The sequence below is a fragment of the Mus caroli genome, unplaced genomic scaffold (genome assembly GCF_978045245.1).
Source record: "Mus caroli unplaced genomic scaffold, Mus_caroli_1 scaffold_10, whole genome shotgun sequence".
In the NCBI taxonomy this organism is placed as follows: domain Eukaryota; kingdom Metazoa; phylum Chordata; class Mammalia; order Rodentia; family Muridae; genus Mus; species Mus caroli.
The window spans coordinates 7,105,793-7,125,512 of NW_028227265.1; the positions used below are offsets into that span (position 1 = coordinate 7,105,793).

At 55.3% G+C, this 19,720-nt stretch overlaps 1 protein-coding gene across 3 annotated transcripts in view; it reads right to left on the reverse strand.

The window, feature by feature from the left end:
- Positions 1 to 7,633: 7,633 nt before the first annotated feature.
- Positions 7,634 to 19,720, reverse strand: part of Zfpm1 (zinc finger protein, FOG family member 1) — a 55,254-nt gene continuing 43,167 nt past the window's right edge. For 2 of the 3 annotated variants that reach the window (XM_021170363.3, XM_021170362.2), the window contains exons 5-10: positions 12,778 to 12,877; positions 10,979 to 11,185; positions 10,209 to 10,439; positions 9,865 to 9,960; positions 9,633 to 9,779; positions 7,634 to 9,459 (exon numbers count right to left, since the gene is read on the reverse strand). In XM_021170363.3, coding sequence (XP_021026022.1) covers positions 7,694 to 9,459; positions 9,633 to 9,779; positions 9,865 to 9,960; positions 10,209 to 10,439; positions 10,979 to 11,185; positions 12,778 to 12,877 — 2,547 coding nt within the window. In that variant the 3' untranslated portion in view covers positions 7,634 to 7,693. The remainder of the gene's footprint in view (positions 9,460 to 9,632; positions 9,780 to 9,864; positions 9,961 to 10,208; positions 10,440 to 10,978; positions 11,186 to 12,777; positions 12,878 to 19,720) is intronic. The other variant, XM_085843534.1, reaches the window with a different exon arrangement.

Genomic DNA, 19,720 nt, shown 5'->3' on the forward strand with positions numbered 1-19,720 from the left:
TCCGAACACAACCATCATTATGATTTTGGAGTGGGGTGTGTGTGGGGGTGGGGGGGTGCGGAACCCCATGCAACCGGGAGAATAGAGCTCTCAGCTGGGAGACTGGCACTCTCAGGACCCTGTGCAGATGGAAGAATGATGCTTCAAGACGCTGTGGCTCTTGGAGAATGATGCTCAATCTGGAGACTGCACCGTGCAAATGGGCAGAGCTGGGGTAGAGGAGGTGTGCTAGGCTAGAGAATCAGGTGCTGGGTACCCGTGCCATTTGCACAGCAGTGAGGTGAGCATTGGTCCTGAAAGAGGAGTTAGGGAATGTGGCAGAATCCCCCTGAAAGTGCAGGTCACCCTGGTGACGGTGAGGACAGGACTCTCAGTGCCAGTGAGGGCTCCACTAGGGAAGAGGGTCCCCAGGGGAGTCTTTCAGAACGGGAGCTGGAGTCTGTGTTAGACAATGGGTGAGGACGGGCTGGGAGCCAGGTCCTGCACTGTGGTACATGATTCAGCAACAGACGAACAGGAGGCAGGTCAGTCTCTGTGAGATCAAGCTCTTAGCTCCCGTTTCTCACTTGCCACCCATAGTCTGACACACACACCACATCCTGGCGAGGAACAGGGAGACATGAGTATCTGTGGAGACCCAGCCCTCATCTCAAGGGGCCATGCCCATCCACCATCCCTGGAGTTCTGGGGACGTCTGTCTGTCCTTAAGACATCCAGTAATTTCCTCTAGGAAGTAGGGTGTCTCACAGGAGCCCCCAGCTGGCTTCTATGTCTTGGGATTCTGTGATGAATGTGTTTGATTAGACCCACAGAAGAAATGCAGCTGTCTCGGGGGTTGTCCTCGGTGACTCTGAACACTGTTTCATGTGAGCTCAGCTTTGATGCCAGCGCTGCCTGGATGGACTTAGATTCTCTGTCTCTGCTTCTACTCAGGGAAGAGAGAGTAGAGGGACTTTTTTTTTTTTTAATTCTGGAATTTTGGTTATTTTAAAAAGCAGAGAAATATCCTAAGAACGCGCTTTTATTTTAATCCCAGGTGTGGGGTATGGGGCTGCTTCGGATTATCCACAGCAGCTGACTGTGATTCACCTCGTGCTCTGGCAGGGGCGTGGTTTTGCCAGCTGCAGATAGATTCTGTGACTGTGTGATGTTTGGAATTCTGGGAACTTTTCCAAGGGTATATACAAGCTTGGGTTCCAAGAGTTGAGGTTGGTTGAGGTTTGTTAGTAGTCGTGCTGAAAGAAGGAAAAAAAAAAAAAAAAAGGAAAAAAATCTCAGATTCAGAGATTTTCCCAATTCCTCTCTCCCATCTCTCCTTGTTTCTCTCCTATTTAGTGTTAGGGGGTGAAACCAGGGCATAAAGGGTGGGAAAAAAGAAGGTGGCCCTTGATGTCCTCCCTGTCCTGTCCAGTGAGTATTCTGAGAGGGATGAAGAGAGCCACAGTGTCTGTGACGAGGAAGGGTAGGAAGAGCGGAGACACTCAGCTGGGTACACAGACTCTGCTGAGGCTCTGTCCCCGCGAGCTTAGGTGGAAAGTCACTGTCCACAGCAAGCCAGCTACACCCCTGTCCACTTCTGTCACGGCCTTGCTGCATGAGTCTGACCTAATGCTGAGTAGGGCGAGAGATGTCAGTACACACACCGTGCATATCATGCCTGCCTGTAGCTGTACTGGACACACCGAAGGGGACACTGGCCTTATCCCTATGGGGAAATGGGGACTCTATATGTGACTGCAGTGCCCTCCAGTAGTGTGGGTGTATAGTCCTTCACAGTGTGCTCTAGCTCAGTCCCCTTCCCCCCTGTGCAGCCTGGACTGCAGCCCAGCACAGTGAGCCTTAGCAATGGTAATGCATAGGGCATCTAGGTTCGCCAATGCCCACTGTGATGGTTTGACTATGCTTGGGCTAGGAAGTGGTGTTATTAGGAGGTGTGGCCTGGTTGGAGTAGGTAAGTGTGTCGCTGTGTGGGTGTGTGGGTGTTAAAGCCTCCTCCTAGCTGCCTTCTTGGCTCCTTCTCCAGCCCCACATCTGCCTGAACACTGTCATGCTCCCACCTTGGTGATAATGGACTGATCCTCCGAGCCTGTAAGCCAGCCCCAATTAAATGGTGTCCTTATCAGAGTGGCCTTGGTCATGGTGTCTCTTCACAGCAGTAAGACCCTAAGTAAGACACCACCTCAGACAATGCAGCAAATGCATTCAGAGGGGGTGGGGTGGGGTGGCAGAGTGACCTTGAAGATGTCTATAGCCCATCTAAGTAAGAAATGGGTTGATGTAGAGTAGCTGTCCCTCCCTAGCTGACTTTGGGATAAACTGTCCTAGACAGTGAGGGGTGACAAGATTGATCAGTAGAGGGAGCTGGAGAGAGAGAGAGAGAGAGAGAGAGCGCGCGAGCGAGCAAGCAGAGTTTGGCTCTGAAGAGGGAGGAGCCACCAGCTAAGTCATGTAGAAACTTCTAGGGTAGTGGTTCTCAACCTTCCTAATACTGAGATATTGCAGGATATTTCATCACATTGTGAACCCCCAAATTGTATATTTACTGAAATATCCTGTTTCTGGCTGTGGTGTGGCTCATCCCTTAGCACATACCTTTAATCTCTCCGACAGGAAGACAGACATGCCCTTAGCACCCACCTTTAATCCCAAACAGTGAAGGTAAAGTGAGTTTGTAGAAGGAAGCACTGTTTGAAAGTGATGTCTAATTGAGTGGCAGAAAAAGTGATGAATCAGAGGAAGATCTGACAGAATAGGCTCTGCCCAACTCAGGAGAAGAGACAGGAAAGGGAAGCTACCTAAAGGGCAGAGCAGAGAAGAGGCAGGTTTACTGAGACAGTTATAGAGAGACAGGTTGCAGAAAGTGAACAAGCCAGACACCAGTGAAGCCAGAAGGAGCCAGAGAATGAGGAGGAGCCAGAAGATTTGAACAAATTGCCAGAGTTAGTATGAGCCCAAGCAGAGCAATTCAGGAGACTCAGAGAGAAGCCATACCGAGTCAGTCAGCTTGGAAAAGAGTTCTGAGCAGAACAGCTGAGTTAATCCAGCCAGCTAGAACCCAGAAAGAACTAGAAGGGTGAGCTTATTCAGCAGCAAGTCTCCAAGGCTGAGAACATTCTAGGCCTAGATATTTTTGTGTGGAGGCTAGAAGCTTCCAGGGTAGGACTAGTGAGCCTCAGAGACAACAGTTACAACAGGAGAATAAAAAACCTACAGTTTTTCATGTTGTGGTAGCCCCCAACCAAAACAAATATTTTTGTTGCTGCTTTGTAACTGTAATTTTGTTACTGTGATGAACTGTCATATAAATAGCTGTGTTTTCTGATGGCCTTGGGGACTCCAGGGAAAGGGTCGTTTGACCCCTGAAGGGTCAAACCACAGGTTGAGAACTGCTATTCTAGAGGCTACAGAAATCAAGGTCAGGCTTCTCCTTGGAGTCTTTGGCGGGAACCGCTCCACCGACCCTTGTCCTTCAGCTCCCTGTGACAGCACCGGGCTCCTGTACATCGTGACTATGAGAGAATCCACATGGACTGTTTAAGCCACTAGCCTGAGGCCTCTGTTTAAATAGCCACAGGAACCTTCCACAGGAGCCCACACTACAGCAGCGATAGAGGGCCTCTGGCATCCAGAGTGCAGGTACAAAAGTCTGCAGGGGCTGCAGGAGTGTAGTAAAATTAAATACTCAGAACAGGCAGAGAAGAAAACTCACTGTGGGTGCTTGGCTCCTGAGCCAGCCAGAGAATGTGATAGGTGTGGAAGAGGAGACACGGGAAACCAGGGAAGCAAGACAAAGGGCAGAGAGGGGACAGACAAGATACAAGTTCATCCCTGCAAAGCTCTGGATGACATTAAAACGTGGCAGAGTTGGAGTGACATTCAGACGATCTGCCTGTAGGAGGCAGAGTGGGGACATCTTTCCTATGGGAGCAAGAGGTCACAGGACCTATGTGTACTCATAGTCCCAAGAATAGAAGAGTGTCTCCGGAGTGGGAGCCACACTCTAGAAGGACAAGGGTGTCCAAGGACCACTGGAGCCCAGACAGAGACAAGGCTGGGCTCTCAAGGAAGGCAGCTAGATGCTGCCATGGAAACCTAGATGCTAAAACAGCAATAAAGCATCGAGGAGCAATGCCAGTTCTCAGGAGGCTGAGGTGTGGGGGTCGTGAGTTCTAGGTCAGCTTGAGCAACAGAACAAAACTCTGCCTCCTCTCAAAACAGCAGTAGCAGCAGCAGCAGCAACAAAAGCATGCAGCAACAACAAAAGCATGCAGTTTACAGTCAAAGCAGTCAGACTGAGAAAAAGAACTTGGCAGTGTGGCTCACTCTGGTGATGTGGGGGTTCCTGTCACGGAGGGGTGCAGACGTTAAAGCTTTAGGATATAGAATCATGCATCAAGAGTGTTAAATCCCAGTGCCTAGAAAGTGTGCTCTGCAGGTGATGCTGAGGCAGGTGATGCTGAGGCAGATGATACAGAAGCCTGCTCTGAGGATCTGCCCACCTCTGCCTCCAGCCCAAATGCTCGGCTTCTGGCTTCCAGCTTTCTTCTCAGGCCTGCAGGGCTTCTCCAGAAGTCTGGGAGGCATCAGTATCGGGGTTCTCATTACTCCTTTCTCTTCCTCAGGGATTGTAGCATACCCTTGGTAGTGGGTAGGTCACCCTAGCTAAGCACGGTGGCAGGCCCGTGCTTACAATGAGGCTAACAATGAGGTGCTTCTGTGAGCCATACTGGCCTCTCCTGTCCCGAGTCTCCACTAGTGTTGAAATCGAGAGCAGGTTTTGGTGGGTGGGGTGGGTGGGGTCACAGTTTGCTGGGAAAGGGAGAAAGGTCTAAATGGGGCTCCCCAGAAGGCCCAATGGATGGTATATATTGCCCCAATAAGACATGTATATGGAGTCTTTAGAGGGGAACCATTGTCTGAAGCATGGGACCCCCATTCCAACCGTTCCCTGGTCAGCTTGGGTGGATTTGAACAGAGCTGAGCCCTATGCAGGGCTTGGGGAGGTCATGCTTAAGATCTCCAGGGCAGGGGCCAGCCCAGCCAACTCCGCTAAAGCCCAACTGTACCCAAGGTGCTCTGGCAGGGGCTCGGCACCACTGAGCCTTGATGTTCCTACCCATGGACCAATCCCAGTGCGTGGGGAAGATGTACACCTGGCAGAGGTGAGTGGCAAGGGACAGTGCTGTTCCCTGTTCTCATGGATGCTCATGGGCCAAGCATCGTGAGGTGGTCCAAGGGCAGATGGGTTCCATCTAGCCGCAGTGGAAGCAGCTTGGCAAGCAGAAGTCTACAGCGGAGTGGAGAGTTGAGAGACCAGAGGGAGAGATGGAGGGTTTCCTGCAGGGCACTGGGGTAAGGAGACAGACCATGGTGATTTGAGGCTATCTTGAAGGGAGGAATGGGCCAGGCAGGGCTGAAGGAAGCCAGAGTGGCTTAGAAGCAGGCTCCTGGGCACTCGGTGGTGACTGAAGCAGTGGTATGGTGTTGGCTGCACATGAGGAGCTGACATGGGTGGTTTACTCTCCACACAGGCAGAGGCTCATAGTGACTGACCTTGGGGTCTGTGACTGGGGACCAACTGCAGGCCATAGAGTGAGGGGCAGGAGAGTTAGGCAAGAGCTGGTGATCTGTAGAGCCCTATAGCTAAGGAACAGGGTAGACTGAGCAGGGTTGGACTTCCGACAGTGGGACCAGAGAAAGACCCTGTCCCTCCTGCAGGGTAAAGGCAAGGGAGGGCAGACTGCCCTGCCAAGGTGGAAAAAGGAGTTTATGGAGTGACTGAGGCCAGAGGCCAGGCCTTGGGCATGAGCATCAGGAAGGTGGAAGGATGCACTGCATTCTGGGAAGGGCCTTTAAGAGGAGACCAGGAGGGATGCTCAAGACTGCGGGTATGAGATAAAGGCTAACAATGAGTCACTGCTACAAAACGTGCAGCAGCTGGAGCTGGCGCCTTAATTACTACAGCAGGAGGGGCAGAGGGTTCACATGCAGGGGTGGAATGCCCCAGGGAAATGTTGGGGTAGCATCCATCCCTCAGCAGGAAGTCAAGAGTGAAGAGGCATGGCCAGACCTGTGACAAACTCAGGGGTGTCCCAGTGCCCACAGCCCCTGCAAATCTTTAGAAGGGAGGTTGAGTCGGGTCTCTCATGTAGAGTACAACCATCCTAGGAGCAGGGGACAGACACCCAGGGAAGTGTCACTTGGCTGTCTTGCTATGGTGGCCACATATGTGAGGGACAGAGGCCAGAGAGCAGGTGCTGGAAACCCTTGAGCCAAGGGGATTTGGGGGGAAGCAGAGTGGGTCATGAACTTGAGGGTGCACGGGGATTACTGACATATGTGGAAACCTGCCAGGAAGGAGTGAGTTCTCAGCGTAGGGGTGTCAGACTAAGCACGTGCTCAGGTCTGAGCTGATGTGTGCTGGCCATAGACACTGTGGGAAAGGCAAGGCAGACCCAGCATCTCACTGCAGGGGCCGCGTGAAGCTCACAACCTGCCCGAGGCCTGGGAACACTTCCTGCCCAAGGTGTGGCCAACCAGAGGGACCGCTTGGTACCAGGGGCCTGACCTGCAGCTCTCTGAGTTCTCAGAAAGGGTCTCAATACTATTTTACAGGCATGGAAACTGAGGCAGAACATGGTAAGCCTGTGGTGCAATTCTGCAACTGTGTATGAAATGGGGCGAAGCAGGAGGCTGGGGGTCACCTTGGGCCTTCTCTCATTCTGTTACCCACTAGCCCACTTCCCTGATGTCCCCATCACCTTCAAACAATGTAAGGTGCACACTGTTTCATTTGCTAGAGTCAGTGTGCAGTCTCGGAGGCATTTGCCTTCTACCAGGCTCTGAATGGAAACCAGATCCCCGCATGGAAATTCAGACAATACAGATGGGCAGGGCAGGGAGAGGGTCTACGGTGTCTACGGATTCCCATCTAGCTGGCTTTTGTGACAGAGAGAGGCTGCCTGATTCTCTGGGTCCTTTGCTGGGGACTTGTGGCAACTCCTACTAGTCAGGTGTAGCTTTTACTGTACCCCTTGTGGGAAACTGGGCAGGGCCTGTGAATGGACTCTCAGGAACATTTATTCTTGAGTAAACCCAGGCCCATCAGCAGGCCACCTCAGAAGGCTGCAGGAGAGGTGGACTGGCCAACAGGGCCCAGGTCCTTGGGGGCATTTTCAGGGTCCTCTTTCAGCTTCCACAGCTGCCTGTTAAGACTTACAGACCAAGCAGAGAGGCCAAAGCAATGGCTAGACTGCCGTTGCTTGGGTTCTGCCAGACGTGGCCTACAGCTGGCCAGCAACGGACTACAGGTGGTATACCCAGGCCCAACTCTGTAGTCATAAGTACCCACCCCTGTTATGACGGGAGGGGCACTTTGGGACTTGGTCCCCTTTCTCGAAGACTCAGCAAGAACAAGGTTTCACTCTCCCTAGTAGTCTGCAATTGGATGCGCTTCCTGGCAGGGCAGCGGGTGAGCTAGAGGCAGAGGAAAAGAACTCTGCAGGGGCGGTTGAGCCCCTGGAGTGGGCTAGGTCCTGGAGGAACCGGTGGGGTGCCCTTTGCAGGTCTGCACAAGCTGGGGTATGGAATGAGGCCCACTAGATCTAAGACAACAGGCTGGGCCTCCAGCAAATTTATCACACCGAATGTCTTTATTAAGTGTCAAGGGTCCTGGTGGTGCGGCCCCACAGGCTCACTTTACGTGCTCGGCGGCGTGAGAAGAGCAGTAATACTTCTTGTGCGCGATGAAAGTGGACAGGCTGCTGAACCTGATGTTGCACAGGCGGCAGTAGCGGTGGCCGCCACCACCACTCGACGCAGGAGCAGGAGCTGGCGGGCCCTTGCTGGGTGTCCGAACGCCTTGATCTGCTGGGTCAGAAGGTGTATTCTCGGGAGCAGGGGAAGGAGAGCGTGGTGCGCGGCCGTCGGGGCTGTCGCGCGGAGCACGCTCGGCAGGTGTGCGGGGCTCAGCGCCCGGGCTGGCCGCTGGCTTGGCCACCTGCAGGCCGTGTGCCTGGCGCAAATGCTCGACCAGGTCACCGCGAACGCGCCCGTTGGGCGGGCAGTAGGGGCAGAGGGCAGTGGTGCGCAAAGGCGCGGCGGGGCACGAGTACTTCTTGTGAGCCAGGTAAGCTTCGAGGCTGTGGAAGCTTACGCGACACGCGGTACACTCGTGGTAGTCGGCCAGCGCGGGCAGCGCAGTAGGTGCATCCGGGCTCTGGCGACGCGGCCGCTTGCTCAGGTCTATGGGGCCGTCGGGTACCGGGCTCGGAGAGAGCGCGGGGGCGGGGCCGGCGCTGGCGCTCCCAGGTCTCGGAGAAGAGGGCAGCTCCGCAGTGGGGGAGGGTACAACTGGCACGGGGGCGGGGCCTGCGGCTGGGGGCGGGGCGCCGGCTATGGGCAGCTCATACAGCTTGCGACGCCGGCGCGTGCGCACGGGTGGCGCTGTCAGCGCGGGAGCCGCGGGTCCCGGTGCGGGCGTGGGTGCGGGTGGCCGGCGCGGCGGCGGGTCGTGACGCGAGGCGCAGTAGTAGCGCTTGTGCACAGTGTAGGTTTCGTGGCGGCTAAACCGGATGTTGCAGGCCTCGCACAGCGTGCGGCTCGGATCGTCCTCTGCGTCGTCTACGGAGCTGCCCGGGCTCTGGCTGCCCTCGCTGCCCCGGCCTGCGGCCTCGGCCTCCGGAGTGGTCGTGCCACTCGCCTCTTCCTCTCGTGCCCCGGGCCCGGGCGACGTGCGTGACGGGTCTGGCTCTGCGGCGGCACCTACGGGCGCGCGGGCCGGGCCCGGGGCCGCTTTGGGTCTGCGCACAGTGGGCGGGTCCTCGGGCGCGCGGCGGCCCGAGCAGTAGAGGCGCTTGTGCACGTAGAAGTTGTTGATGTTGTTAAAGGTGATCTCGCACTCAAAGCACGTGGCGCCCTTACTCCCCGGGAAGAGGCCAGTGGGTGTTCCCGCCGCGCCGGAGCTCCCTGCACCCTGCTGTAGCCGGTTGTGCACCAACTCGGACATCTTGGCCAGGATCTCCGAGGCCTGTGGCGCTGTAGGGACGGTGGTTGTGCCCGCGTCGGGACTGAACACATATTGTGGCAGAAAGAGCGTCCCGGCCATTGTTAGCTCTCCCGGCCCTGGGCTAGAGCCAGGCGTGGGGCTGGACAGTTCTGTCTTCACCCTGACTGTATTGGGGCTGTGTGGTGAAGGTGTCCGAGACGGAGCCTGGGGACCTGGCTCTCCCGGACCGGAGGCACGGGTGGCTTCAGGCTCCTCTGCAGCCTCCACCTTGATGGTCCTGGGGGCTGCAGGGGACTCACTGCTGCCCCCATTTTGGGGGGGCACTCTGGTCTCTCCGTTGGTGACTTCGGCCAGGGCCTTACTGTCCAGCCCTGAGGATGGGGTGGGTACCTTGTCAGCGGGAACCAGGGGGCTGTGCATCAGCGAGTGCTGTTGGAAGCCTGCCAGGCTGTCTACAAGAACACAGGGCTGCATGTCAGGCCCAGGGCAGGCCCTAGGTAGGATGTGGTAGGCAAAAGGGATTGGGGACTAGGGTTGACAGGGACACCATGTGATGCCTATAGACAAGCCCCCTCCCCCCCTTCACTTATCCGAGGGCCAGTGAGGCTCCAGTATGGCTGCTTACCTGGAGCAAGTTTGGCTGCTGGGTGTCCAGCCCCTGGTGAATAGATCTCACCCTTGGAGCCTGGCTGGCACACCATGTGGTTTGTCACCAGGTGGCTGTAGAGGATGTCCCTTGTGGTGGATATGAAACCACAGTTGTGACAGACACCTGTAGGCCACACTGTTGTGGTTAGGTTCCTGGGGCTGAGGTATAGCCCCAGAGACCCCATCCTGACCCCCTCCAGCCCACCTACCGCTGAGCGTGTCCGTGTGCACCTTGAGATGACGTTCACAGTTGGCCTTGGTGGTGAAGGCGGACAGGCAGATGAGGCACACGAAGGGGCGCTCTCCTGGAACACGAGATGGATCCCAGTGACAAGGAAGGAACACTGGCCCTTTTAGTTCGCATCAGCCACATGCTGCCCAGCGTCAAGCACACACCCAGCCTTTTATTAAGTGTACATATAGCCACAGGTAAGCCTTGCGCTAGGCTGTGGAGGGATGGGGAACTGCATAGCACATGGTGGCAGAGCAAGCTTTCCTGACCACCAGTCCAGTGCAGAACCTGGGTTGGCCAGGGCAGGCATGGGGCACTCACCACTGTGGCTGCGCATGTGGATCTCCAGTGAGCTGGCGCTGGGGCAGCTCTTTCGGCACTGGGGGAAGGGGCAGACTCGCTCATTGGGGTAGGTCTCTTTGGGTTTCTCTTCTGTCGCCGAGACAGGAGAGCCTGCACGCTGGCGGCTGGCACAGTAGTAGAGCAGGTGGGCTTGCAGGTTCCGCTCACTACGGTACCAGATCCCGCAGTCTTTGCAGGGGAAGACATCCTCTGGTAGGGGTACAAGTGGGGGTGAGGTACTGACTGGATGAGGAAGGGCCTGGCCTTGACAGCTCCAGGCTGAGGTACTGGCTTTTGGTGGCTTAGCTCCCCTTTCATTGTGTCCCTGAAGGCCCTGTCTAATTGTAGGACCCACCCAGGCACTGGGGATTCTCCTGTCCCTGCACAGGGGACATGAGGACTCAGCTCCTACTGCTGCCTTTTAGGCATATATTACACCCATGCCTGCCACCACCTTCTCTTTCTACTGTATGTTTCTCAGGGGGCCCGCACCAGGTCCCTTGGGGCTGAGCCCTTCCTATGGTAGCAGGCCATGTACAATCTAGCACTCGGGTCACTCTGCATCAGCTGGGTACTGTCCTTCAGTTCAGTGTCTTACTAGAGCATAATTCATCCCCTGCCTCCCCCACCCCATGTGTGGAAACTGGACCTTTTGCATGCTGACCCCCCCCCACACACACACACAGGATCTGCCCTAACCTTTGACTTGAGTGTTACCCAAAGTCTGCCCCTGGGAGTCACATACTTACTGTTGATGACTGCAGTAGCAAGGATGGATGCCATGCCAGCCTGCTGGGGCAGCAGCTGGATGTCAGTGTGCACTGGGGCCGAGCCGCCAGGTTCTACTGGTTCCTGCACAGGGTGTCTGGGAGCACCATGGGGCTCAGTGACAAGGCGCACATGTAGCAGTCCACCAGAAGGCACCACTTTGGTAACCCTGCACCAGAGGGCGTCATCTGTAGGGTACAGGCACTTGTGATGATCCTGGGCCTTTAATGGGTGTGCTTCCCTTTGTCTCCCACCCTGCGGCCCCGCTGTACGGCCAGGGATGACTGAGTCTGGGCAAAAGGCAGGAGGTGGCTGCATTCAGGCTTACATTCGTGGCTGGCTGGATTTGTGGTGTGCTATCCTGTGTCTGAGGCAAGGATTGGGGGAGCTTCCATCTCCAGTAAAAGGGTAGACATGGGGCTGGCAGGGATATTTGAGGGGGGTTGTATGTAATCACTATCACTTGGCTGGGGTAGAGGGGTGTCCTAAGGCATTGGGTTCCAGAACAGGCTGGTTTTCAACCTGTTGGGAATGGGCCAGGTGCTGTTCCCACAGTAGCCTGTAGAGGGCAGCCTCAACCCACAAAAACCCAGGTGTCCTGGGCCAGCAGTTCTGCCACATGGCCTGGAACCCTGTGAACTGTGGGTAGGGACACTTCTGGCCTTAGTCTCAAGCCAGTGGCCACTCCCAGCAGAAAGTGGGAAAAGAAAAGGGAGTATGTATGTTCTAAGGTGGCAGTAGGAGCTGAGCTGCAGGGTAGAGCCTGTGTAAGTCCCATTATGGGGCAAGTGATACAGGAAAAATCAAGCGACAATGTCCACAGGATTCCTGTGGTCACTGTGACCTTGTCTGCAGGCCCCACCCAGATCAGGTCACATTTATCAGTCTCAGCCCTGTAAGGGCCTCTGTCTTCTGTGGACAGCACACTTGGGCAGAACTGTGTTGTAGAAGCCTATGGGCAGGTCAGTCCTGGTGGTGCAAGCACATGGCTGACGGCTTGCCAACATCCAATCTGGTGTTGGGGCGTGTTCCTTCCCAGTACAGGCTGCCTTCTGGCTGCTCTGTCTGGTCCTTAGACCGCCCGTCGGGAGGGTAGGGAACATGATCCCTGTGCCCTGCAGAGAGCATGAAGCACTGGAAAAGGTCCCCTGTGTCTGACCTCAACTTTCAATTCCTGTGGTGCTTCGGGAAGGTGTTCTGCTTCTGCTGCGGGGCTACTCAGGAGCTGACTTCAAGGATGAGCTGAGGGAAGACCCCCCTTTGCACCCCCAACTCTTAGAAGGTTGGACAGGGGGGTTTAAGTAGAATGAAATGAGTTGGCCACAGCCTCTTCCCCATTTTCTCCATGGAGCAGCAACCCGGAGGGCCAGGGACTCACCCACATCCCACAACTAGGAAGGGCTGGGTCTGGGTCTGAACAAAGTCAGGCCAGCAGAACCCAGACTGGGTCTCAGGGTGCTGCCTTCAGTGGCCCCCGGAAGCTCTTCTTGCTCAGTCTCCCCCTAAGCCCACGTAGAGAAGCAGAGCTCTCAGTGGCTGTGGAGGGCCCAGGGTGGCCCCTCTAGCTCTTGTGTCAGTGGTTATGATTCGCCTGAGATTGCAGCTCCAAAGGTTGTCCATCATCCTCTCAGATGGGGTTCAGGGTGCTCTCTCAGGCAGTTTGATTGTTACTGTCACCCAGATAGGCTGGTGTCCCTTTAAGAGCTGGACCAGTCAGAGCCAAGTGACCCTGCCTTCTGAAAGACTTTAGCGGGGAGGGAGGCAGGCATGAGATACAGACCCTTCCTGTAGATCTCTGAGTTGGCTTCTTCTTCAGTTAGGACCTGGGGCAGCATCCTTAGCCAGCAGCTCTCATCCACCATCAGGGTCACAGCTGGGCCCTAGAGAAGAGCGGAGATGGGAAAGGCTCAGTCTATATAGGATGCTGAGTTGGGGGGGGGGGCTTTGCTCTGTTGTGTAGTGGTGGTCAGCAGCCTGGTAGCTCATAGCAGTAGGACTTGAAGTGTAGTTCAAACACTATGATAACTGGAGGCATGGCAGGGAGCTGTGCATTCCCAGGCTACACATTGGTCTCTGTTGGGAACAAAGGTCTAGAGTGGTCAAGCACTGAATCTATACAGCCTGCAGATGTGTGTTCTCTTTCTGCGACAGCAGAGCTGCTGGCACCAAGGGCATGGCCCATACCACGCAACTGCTGGATGCCTGCAAGGAACTGAGAAAGGGAAGGGTGGAGGGATGGAGGGGGAGAGCACGAGCCCGTGTCTCTGTACAGTAGAGCTTTCCTTTCTGTTGCAGGGTAGAACTTTTACCTCTGTCCATTCATTGAGAGCACTGTCCTTCCCCTGAGATTGGCCGCCCCAACCCAAGACAGCTGTGTTGCTGGGGAGCGAGGGGTAGTGGGTAGCTGAGGCTCTGTGCCCTCTTCCCCATCATCTGGGCCAGGAAGCTGAGACAGAGTAAAGGGGAGGGGATTGGGGATAGAAGTTCCAGCCTAGGGCTGTGCCACACACTTCCTCTGCAGCTCGGTCTGAACCTGGAAGGGAAGAGCTTTGGGCTCAGCCCCCCAGGGCCACCAAAGCTGCTTGCTTCCTGCCCCCTGCACTCTGGCTCTCAGCCCAGCAGCAGAGGAAGTAAGTGTACGTGGCCATGTCTCTGTGCAGCCCAGGCTGGAAGGCTGGGCTGGGATTTGGTCTCCGGTGGAGGATGAGGCACAGCCAGTGGCAGGTAGGGACAGCAGAGGCCCAGTCCTGTCTATCCTTGGAGGGTGGGGTGGGTGACTGCTGCCACTTGGGCACCTCCCTGTGTGCTGAGCTTATTTAGCCCCTGGACTAAGCCACTCGGGCACTATGTGTAAAGGCAGAGCAGGCCTGTGTATTATCCTGTCGGCCATTTGCTGTTTGATTCAAATAAATGCCTTTCACTCAGAAACCTGCACCCCAGGAACTCTTAACCCAAAGCTTAGAGCCCCTGCTCACTCCCAGGCTCCTAAGAACTGCTGTGGTGGTCATGGCAATGGGCTCACTGGGTAGGGAAGATGACCAACAGGCTAGAACAGGAGGAGAAACAGGCTGCTGACTGTAAGGGGAACTGCCAGGACAGTGCTTGGCACTCCTGGGTCCCCTTGTGTGTGATGCCCACATAGGCTCTGGGGCCAAACGTCAGGGTTCAGGTCTGACCTTTCTCCTGTGACCCCTGTGGACCAACTCTTTACAGATCGCATTCACATGGCATATACAGAGCCAAAAAGATAAGGCCTACTAGCTGGGAACTCCCAGTGACCATGGCCCATGAGGTCATGACAGCCCAGCCCGGTGGCTTCCACGTCACCTGACTGCTGCCACGTGGCTTGCCATGGAGCAGCAAATGGAGATAAGCTGGCTCTGAAGGGGAGCCTTGGAGTCCTAGCAGGTGACACCTGCACCTCTGGCTTCAGTTTCCTGTATGCCAGCACGGTGAGGCCCACATGACAAAGTTGCTGTCAGGATAGGGGAAGGAATCCCCTTCCTTGTCCTGCCACCATCTCAGGGTGGTGGGGAAAGCGGGGGGGGGGGGGGGGGCTAGGGAGGCTGTGCCCTTCTCTGTGGGCCTTTCTGCCCTGGACACAGATGAATGTGAGGATACAGGAAGCCCTCAGAGCTGTGTATACTGGCCATGGCTGCTTACTTATGCTCTGCTTGAAGGATAACATGAACAGGAAGGCATCTCTGGACCTAGGAATGAGCCTTACACCCTGGACCTTGCTTGCAATTGCCACACGTCCACTGAGGGAGTGCATTCTACCCAAGAGCCTGCTTCAGGTTGGTTGGCTTCCTTCAGGAGGTGGCTCCCAGGGATGCAGGGGGTAGGTGAGCTTTCAAGGTCACAGTTGGATAGCACAGAGTAAGCAGCAGATGGGTGTGGGCAGCCACACAGGGGGCCTCTGACTCTCACAGGCTAGCTGTTCCTGGCCCCAGCAGATGGCTGTCAGTGAGGTGGCTGGGTCCGGCCCTCCCTGCCTCAGCCTTCCACTACTCTAATGAATATTAATGAGCGGAGGAGGGTGAGAAAATTAATCTGCCTGATCCTCTGATGGGTGCTGTGGTAACGATATGAAATCTAATTATTCGTCCCAATATTTCTAAACCCTCAAACTGAGACTGACAGCCTCGCGGTCGGTTTAACGCTTATCGCTCTCCGGAGCAGCGTGTTCACCGCATGATAAAAACACGAGCGCGCACACGCACGCCACTTTGCTGACGCTGCACAAGCCGCTCTTTCTGTGGAGGTCCCAGTGCATAGAATACCATACTGCACCCCCTTGCAGCACTGTGGCATGAGGTGCATGCAACCTTGGGGAGCAGTGCTAGGAGGGAGCTAGTGGCTGCTGTCCATCACAACAAGTCCTCAGGGAAATGGGCCATGAGTTCCTGGCTGCTCCAAAACAGAGGTCCTGGGCCTCCATGCAGGTCCCTTGTCTGTTTCCGGGGGAGGGGGGAGGGGTGTGTGTGTGGGGTGTCATTGCCCTGCATCAGGATAGGTTGGGGCTTGGGACAGGGCTTTGCAGTCACTCTTCTCCCTGTCTGGGTCTCTCAGGCAGGCCTCAGAACAGGAGCTCCCGGCCCCGGGCTCCTCTGTCTGTCTGTCTGTGTCATGGAAAAGCCCTGGCATCTGTCCCACTCGCTGCCCCTCCAGCCATCATTTGTCTCTCCCTCCTGGCTCCGACTCCCCCTCCCCCAGCCCTGGATGACATCAGCCACTTTAAATTCTCCTGTGGATCTGAGCCTGCTCCTGTTCCCCCAACAAAGAGGTCAGTGTCCGACTCTGTGGGCTGATAACCATCAGAAACCATCTCTGAGACGACTTTATCTGCGGCTCTTCCCAAACCTTGCTGCTCATAAAGCCATTTTCAGGGAAGGTGAGCCCTCTCAGGTGGGCAGCTTGCTCCAAAAATGGTATCCCACACTGCTGCCTGGGCTTCAGGTCCCCATATGCTGGGGACTAGTGCTGGGGCCTGTGGCCACAGGGTGACTCTAATTAGGCCCTCTCTCCTGCTGATCCATCCTCCTTCCACAGTGATGACAGCCTATGGCTCCTCTCTTTCCCCCAGATGCCCATCGCCCACCTCATAGGTGTAGGGTTGAGACCCACCGAGAATACATGCTGTGTACACAGGATTAGAACCAAAGTCTAAGAAGCCCTGCCCTACCCCACTGTCACTGCTCATCCATGTACTCGCCCCTCAGTCCCTGAAGGCCAGCTGTGTGCCAAGGGCTAGAGACACAGTATATAGTAAAGGGGAAGGAGCAGGGCCTTTGAAGGGCCAGGGACAATAGGGGACAAGGGACCAGCAAGAGTGAGCCTGGGTTCACGTTAACTGCATTTCGTGTTGGGAGGAGAGCCAGGATGATGCTGGCCATCTCAGGCAGAGAAATGAGGGCAGAGATCACCTGCGGGGAGTCACAGGCGCATGGCTCATGCCATCCCTGCCAGCCATCCCTCTGTGTAGGGTGGGCCCTGCTGCTCACCTCCTGGCCCCAGCCTTTTACCTCAGGGTGGCTTTGGGGCCCAAAGATGGAGCTAGCTGCAGGCAGGTCTGAGGCCATAGCTGCTGCAGCTCAGGAGCAGATGGAAGAGCCTGAGGAGAGGCAGGAGCCTAGGATATTTTCTAAGCTTCTCCCTTAGCCGATGGGGAAACCAAAGATGGAGAAGAAGGGGGCTCAGGTCCCCACAAAGCCAACAGCAAACCTAGACTGGGCCTGGTGACCGAGCCAAATGACACTCCTGACTGTCCCAGTCTCTATGGACTGGGCAGAATGGTGGCTTCACAGATGTCACCAGAATTGTGAGAGTGATCTTATTTAGAGAAAGAGTCTTTGCATATTTCATATGAAAATATGAAATCACCTGGAACAGGGTAGCCCCAATAACAAATGACATAAAAAAGAGAAGACACAAGGGGAGACGGAGCCACATGAAGACCAAGAGTCCTGGGGACACCAGACGCCTCAGGGCCTCAGGCAGCTCTGCCTCAAAGAGCACAGGAGCTGCTCTGTCCCTTAGGATAGTGGCCTCTGTCTTCAGCCATGACAGAGTGTACAGGGTGTGGCACTCGGGGCACATCTATGCCTGCTGTCAGGGTACAGCGGACAGCCACTTTCCAGCTGAGGTTTCTCAGGCTGGGCTGCTGTCTCTTTAAGGCGGGGCTTGGAATGTTTCCCCAGGCCAATGAAGCAGGGCTCAAACTGTATTTCACATCTTGGTAGAACAGCAGTGGGCACAGCTGGGCTGCATGCCCTGGAGAGGAGGTGCCTTTCCTGGGTACCCTCCCTCCCTTGTTACACAAAGATGGGGATGGAAACCAAACTTCCCCAGCACTCCCTCAAGTCCCAGTAAGGTGAGTTTGGGCTCCCTCACTCCATCCCCAGATGAGAGGACCTCAGGCCATTAGGGACTGACCTAAAGGCCTGTCCACACTGAAGTCACGCAGTCTGGGCCCACTTCAGCCTTTCTAGCATCTTTTCTTTCTTTTTTTTTTTTTTTTTTTTGGTTTTTCGAGACAGGGTTTTTCTGTGTAGCCCTGGCTGTCCTGGAACTCACTCTGTAGAACAGGCTGGTCTTGAACTCAGAAATTCGCCTGCCTCTGCCTCCCAAGTACCGGGATTAAAGGTGTGTACCACTATGCCCGGCTCCTAGCATCTTAATGCATCTGCCACCCCGCTCACAGTTACGGACCCTCCCCTGGCCTTACTGATGCTATGGTGGCTCCTGGCCAAAGTAAGCAAGCTGAGCAGGCAGACCAACATGGGCAGGCTGGGGTGAGGGGCTGTGCACTCACATCCACCTATGCATCCCTCCACACCCACATTTCTGTATCTGCTCATCGACTCTTCCATCCATTCACCCACTCACCCCCTATCTAGTCACGTGTCTATCTGTCCACTCACCCCCACCTTCTATCTGATCACCTGTCCATCCACACATGTGCCCATTTATGAATACACATTCACTTATCTACCAACCCATCCACTATTCATTTATCCACCTACCTAAAATCTACTCATCTTTCCATCCATCTGTATACCATGTATACATCCCATACCTACTCACCCACTTTAACATCTCATCTCATCATTATTATATTACTGTTGTAACATCTCCCTCTCATCATTATCCAGTGTGAGCTGTGACCCTAAGGAGGCTTTTCAACTGCCCTCTTACAGGCATGCAAACCATGGCGAGCGATAAAGACAGGACTACCAACTCCACTCAGGGCTGTGTGACTCAGTTTCCTTCCTGGATACTAACTCTGGACATCTGGTGTGGGTGGGAGTGTTAGGGGGCATTTCCCTTCCAATTTGTCCCCATGGTGAGCAGCCCCCAGCCTAAGAGAAGCCCGGGAAACAGGCCCCATATCTACATGCGCCCCCTCCTTCTTCTCTAAGGGGAGAGGAGGAACTGCCTGGCGGCTGATAGGGCCATGGGGCAGGAGGCGACTTCTTCCTTAGGCTGTGGGGAGAACTGGGACCCATCAGCTGAACTCGATAAGAGCCCGCTGAATGTTAGCAAAAATATTTAGACAATAAACGAAGTATCGCAAAGGCGCCCATATCTTTCAGAAATCAATCATCTGTAGCGTGTGTCTGGACGCTTGGCGCCAAAGCGGAGATAGTGCCTTGCTGGGGAGATAAGGGTTAATCAAGGATTTAATTCTGTGAGATAGAGGGGGAGAGGGAGGTGCCTCCTCCCCCTCGGAGAGCCTCAGAGGCAGGGGCTGCACGGCTTTGGCTTGGCCGGCCTCTGACACCCAGGTGGGGATTCTCCCTTCCTGCTTTCCCAGACTGAGCCGCCTGGGACACAGACTAAGAGCTGAGGTAGCAAGGCCTGGGGTTCCTGTGGAAAGGGGTGGCTTGCAGATGGCGGGAGAAGTGTTTGAGCACAGCGGGCCTGGCAATATGAGTTCAATCTCTAGGATTCATAAGGTAGAAAGAGCAAAGCAACCAACTCCTCTCAGCTCTACATGTGTGTGTGGGCATGTGTGGATGGACAGACAGATGGAGAGGGAGGGAAGGGGGGGGAGAGAGGTAGAGAGGGAGGGAGGGAGGTAGGTGAGGGGGGGGAGAGAGAGAGAGAGAGAGAGAGAGAGAGAGAGAGAGAGAGAGAGAATATGAATGAGAATGAATTTAAAGACTTAGAGACAGCAGCCTGCCTCCTAGGACTGGAAGAGACAGACACAGGGCACACCAGGACCTGGCTCCCAGGTCTGGGCAGACCTGCCTTTGCTCCTGTTGCCACATGTGGGTTTTCCTGACTGAAGTCTGGAGACAGGGGCTCCAGGTTCCTGCTTGCACACTGACTGACCAGTGGCAACAGTCTCCAAGTCTCTTGCTGTCCACAACCCACATGACACACCCACCTGGCATAGCCACTTTGAAAGCCCTGACTTCCTTCCTACAGGACCTTAACTAGCTGTTGTATGACATTCCTCCCTGGACCTTGGGCCACTCTTCATTCTCAGGCTCTACCAAGTATGTACAGGGTCGAGCACCACTCCAGACCTCTCCCTCTTAATCCGTGATGCTGCCAGCAGGCAAGGGGATCAACTCCCATCTCACAGTAACAGCCTGGCTCTACCTTCTCTTCAGGCCTAGGCCTAAAGCAAGCCTCTGTGTTCCATGTGACCTGCCTGGGACTCCAAGGACTGAAGAAAGAGTGGCTCTGAGCAGGAAGGATCTGCCTAGGATATA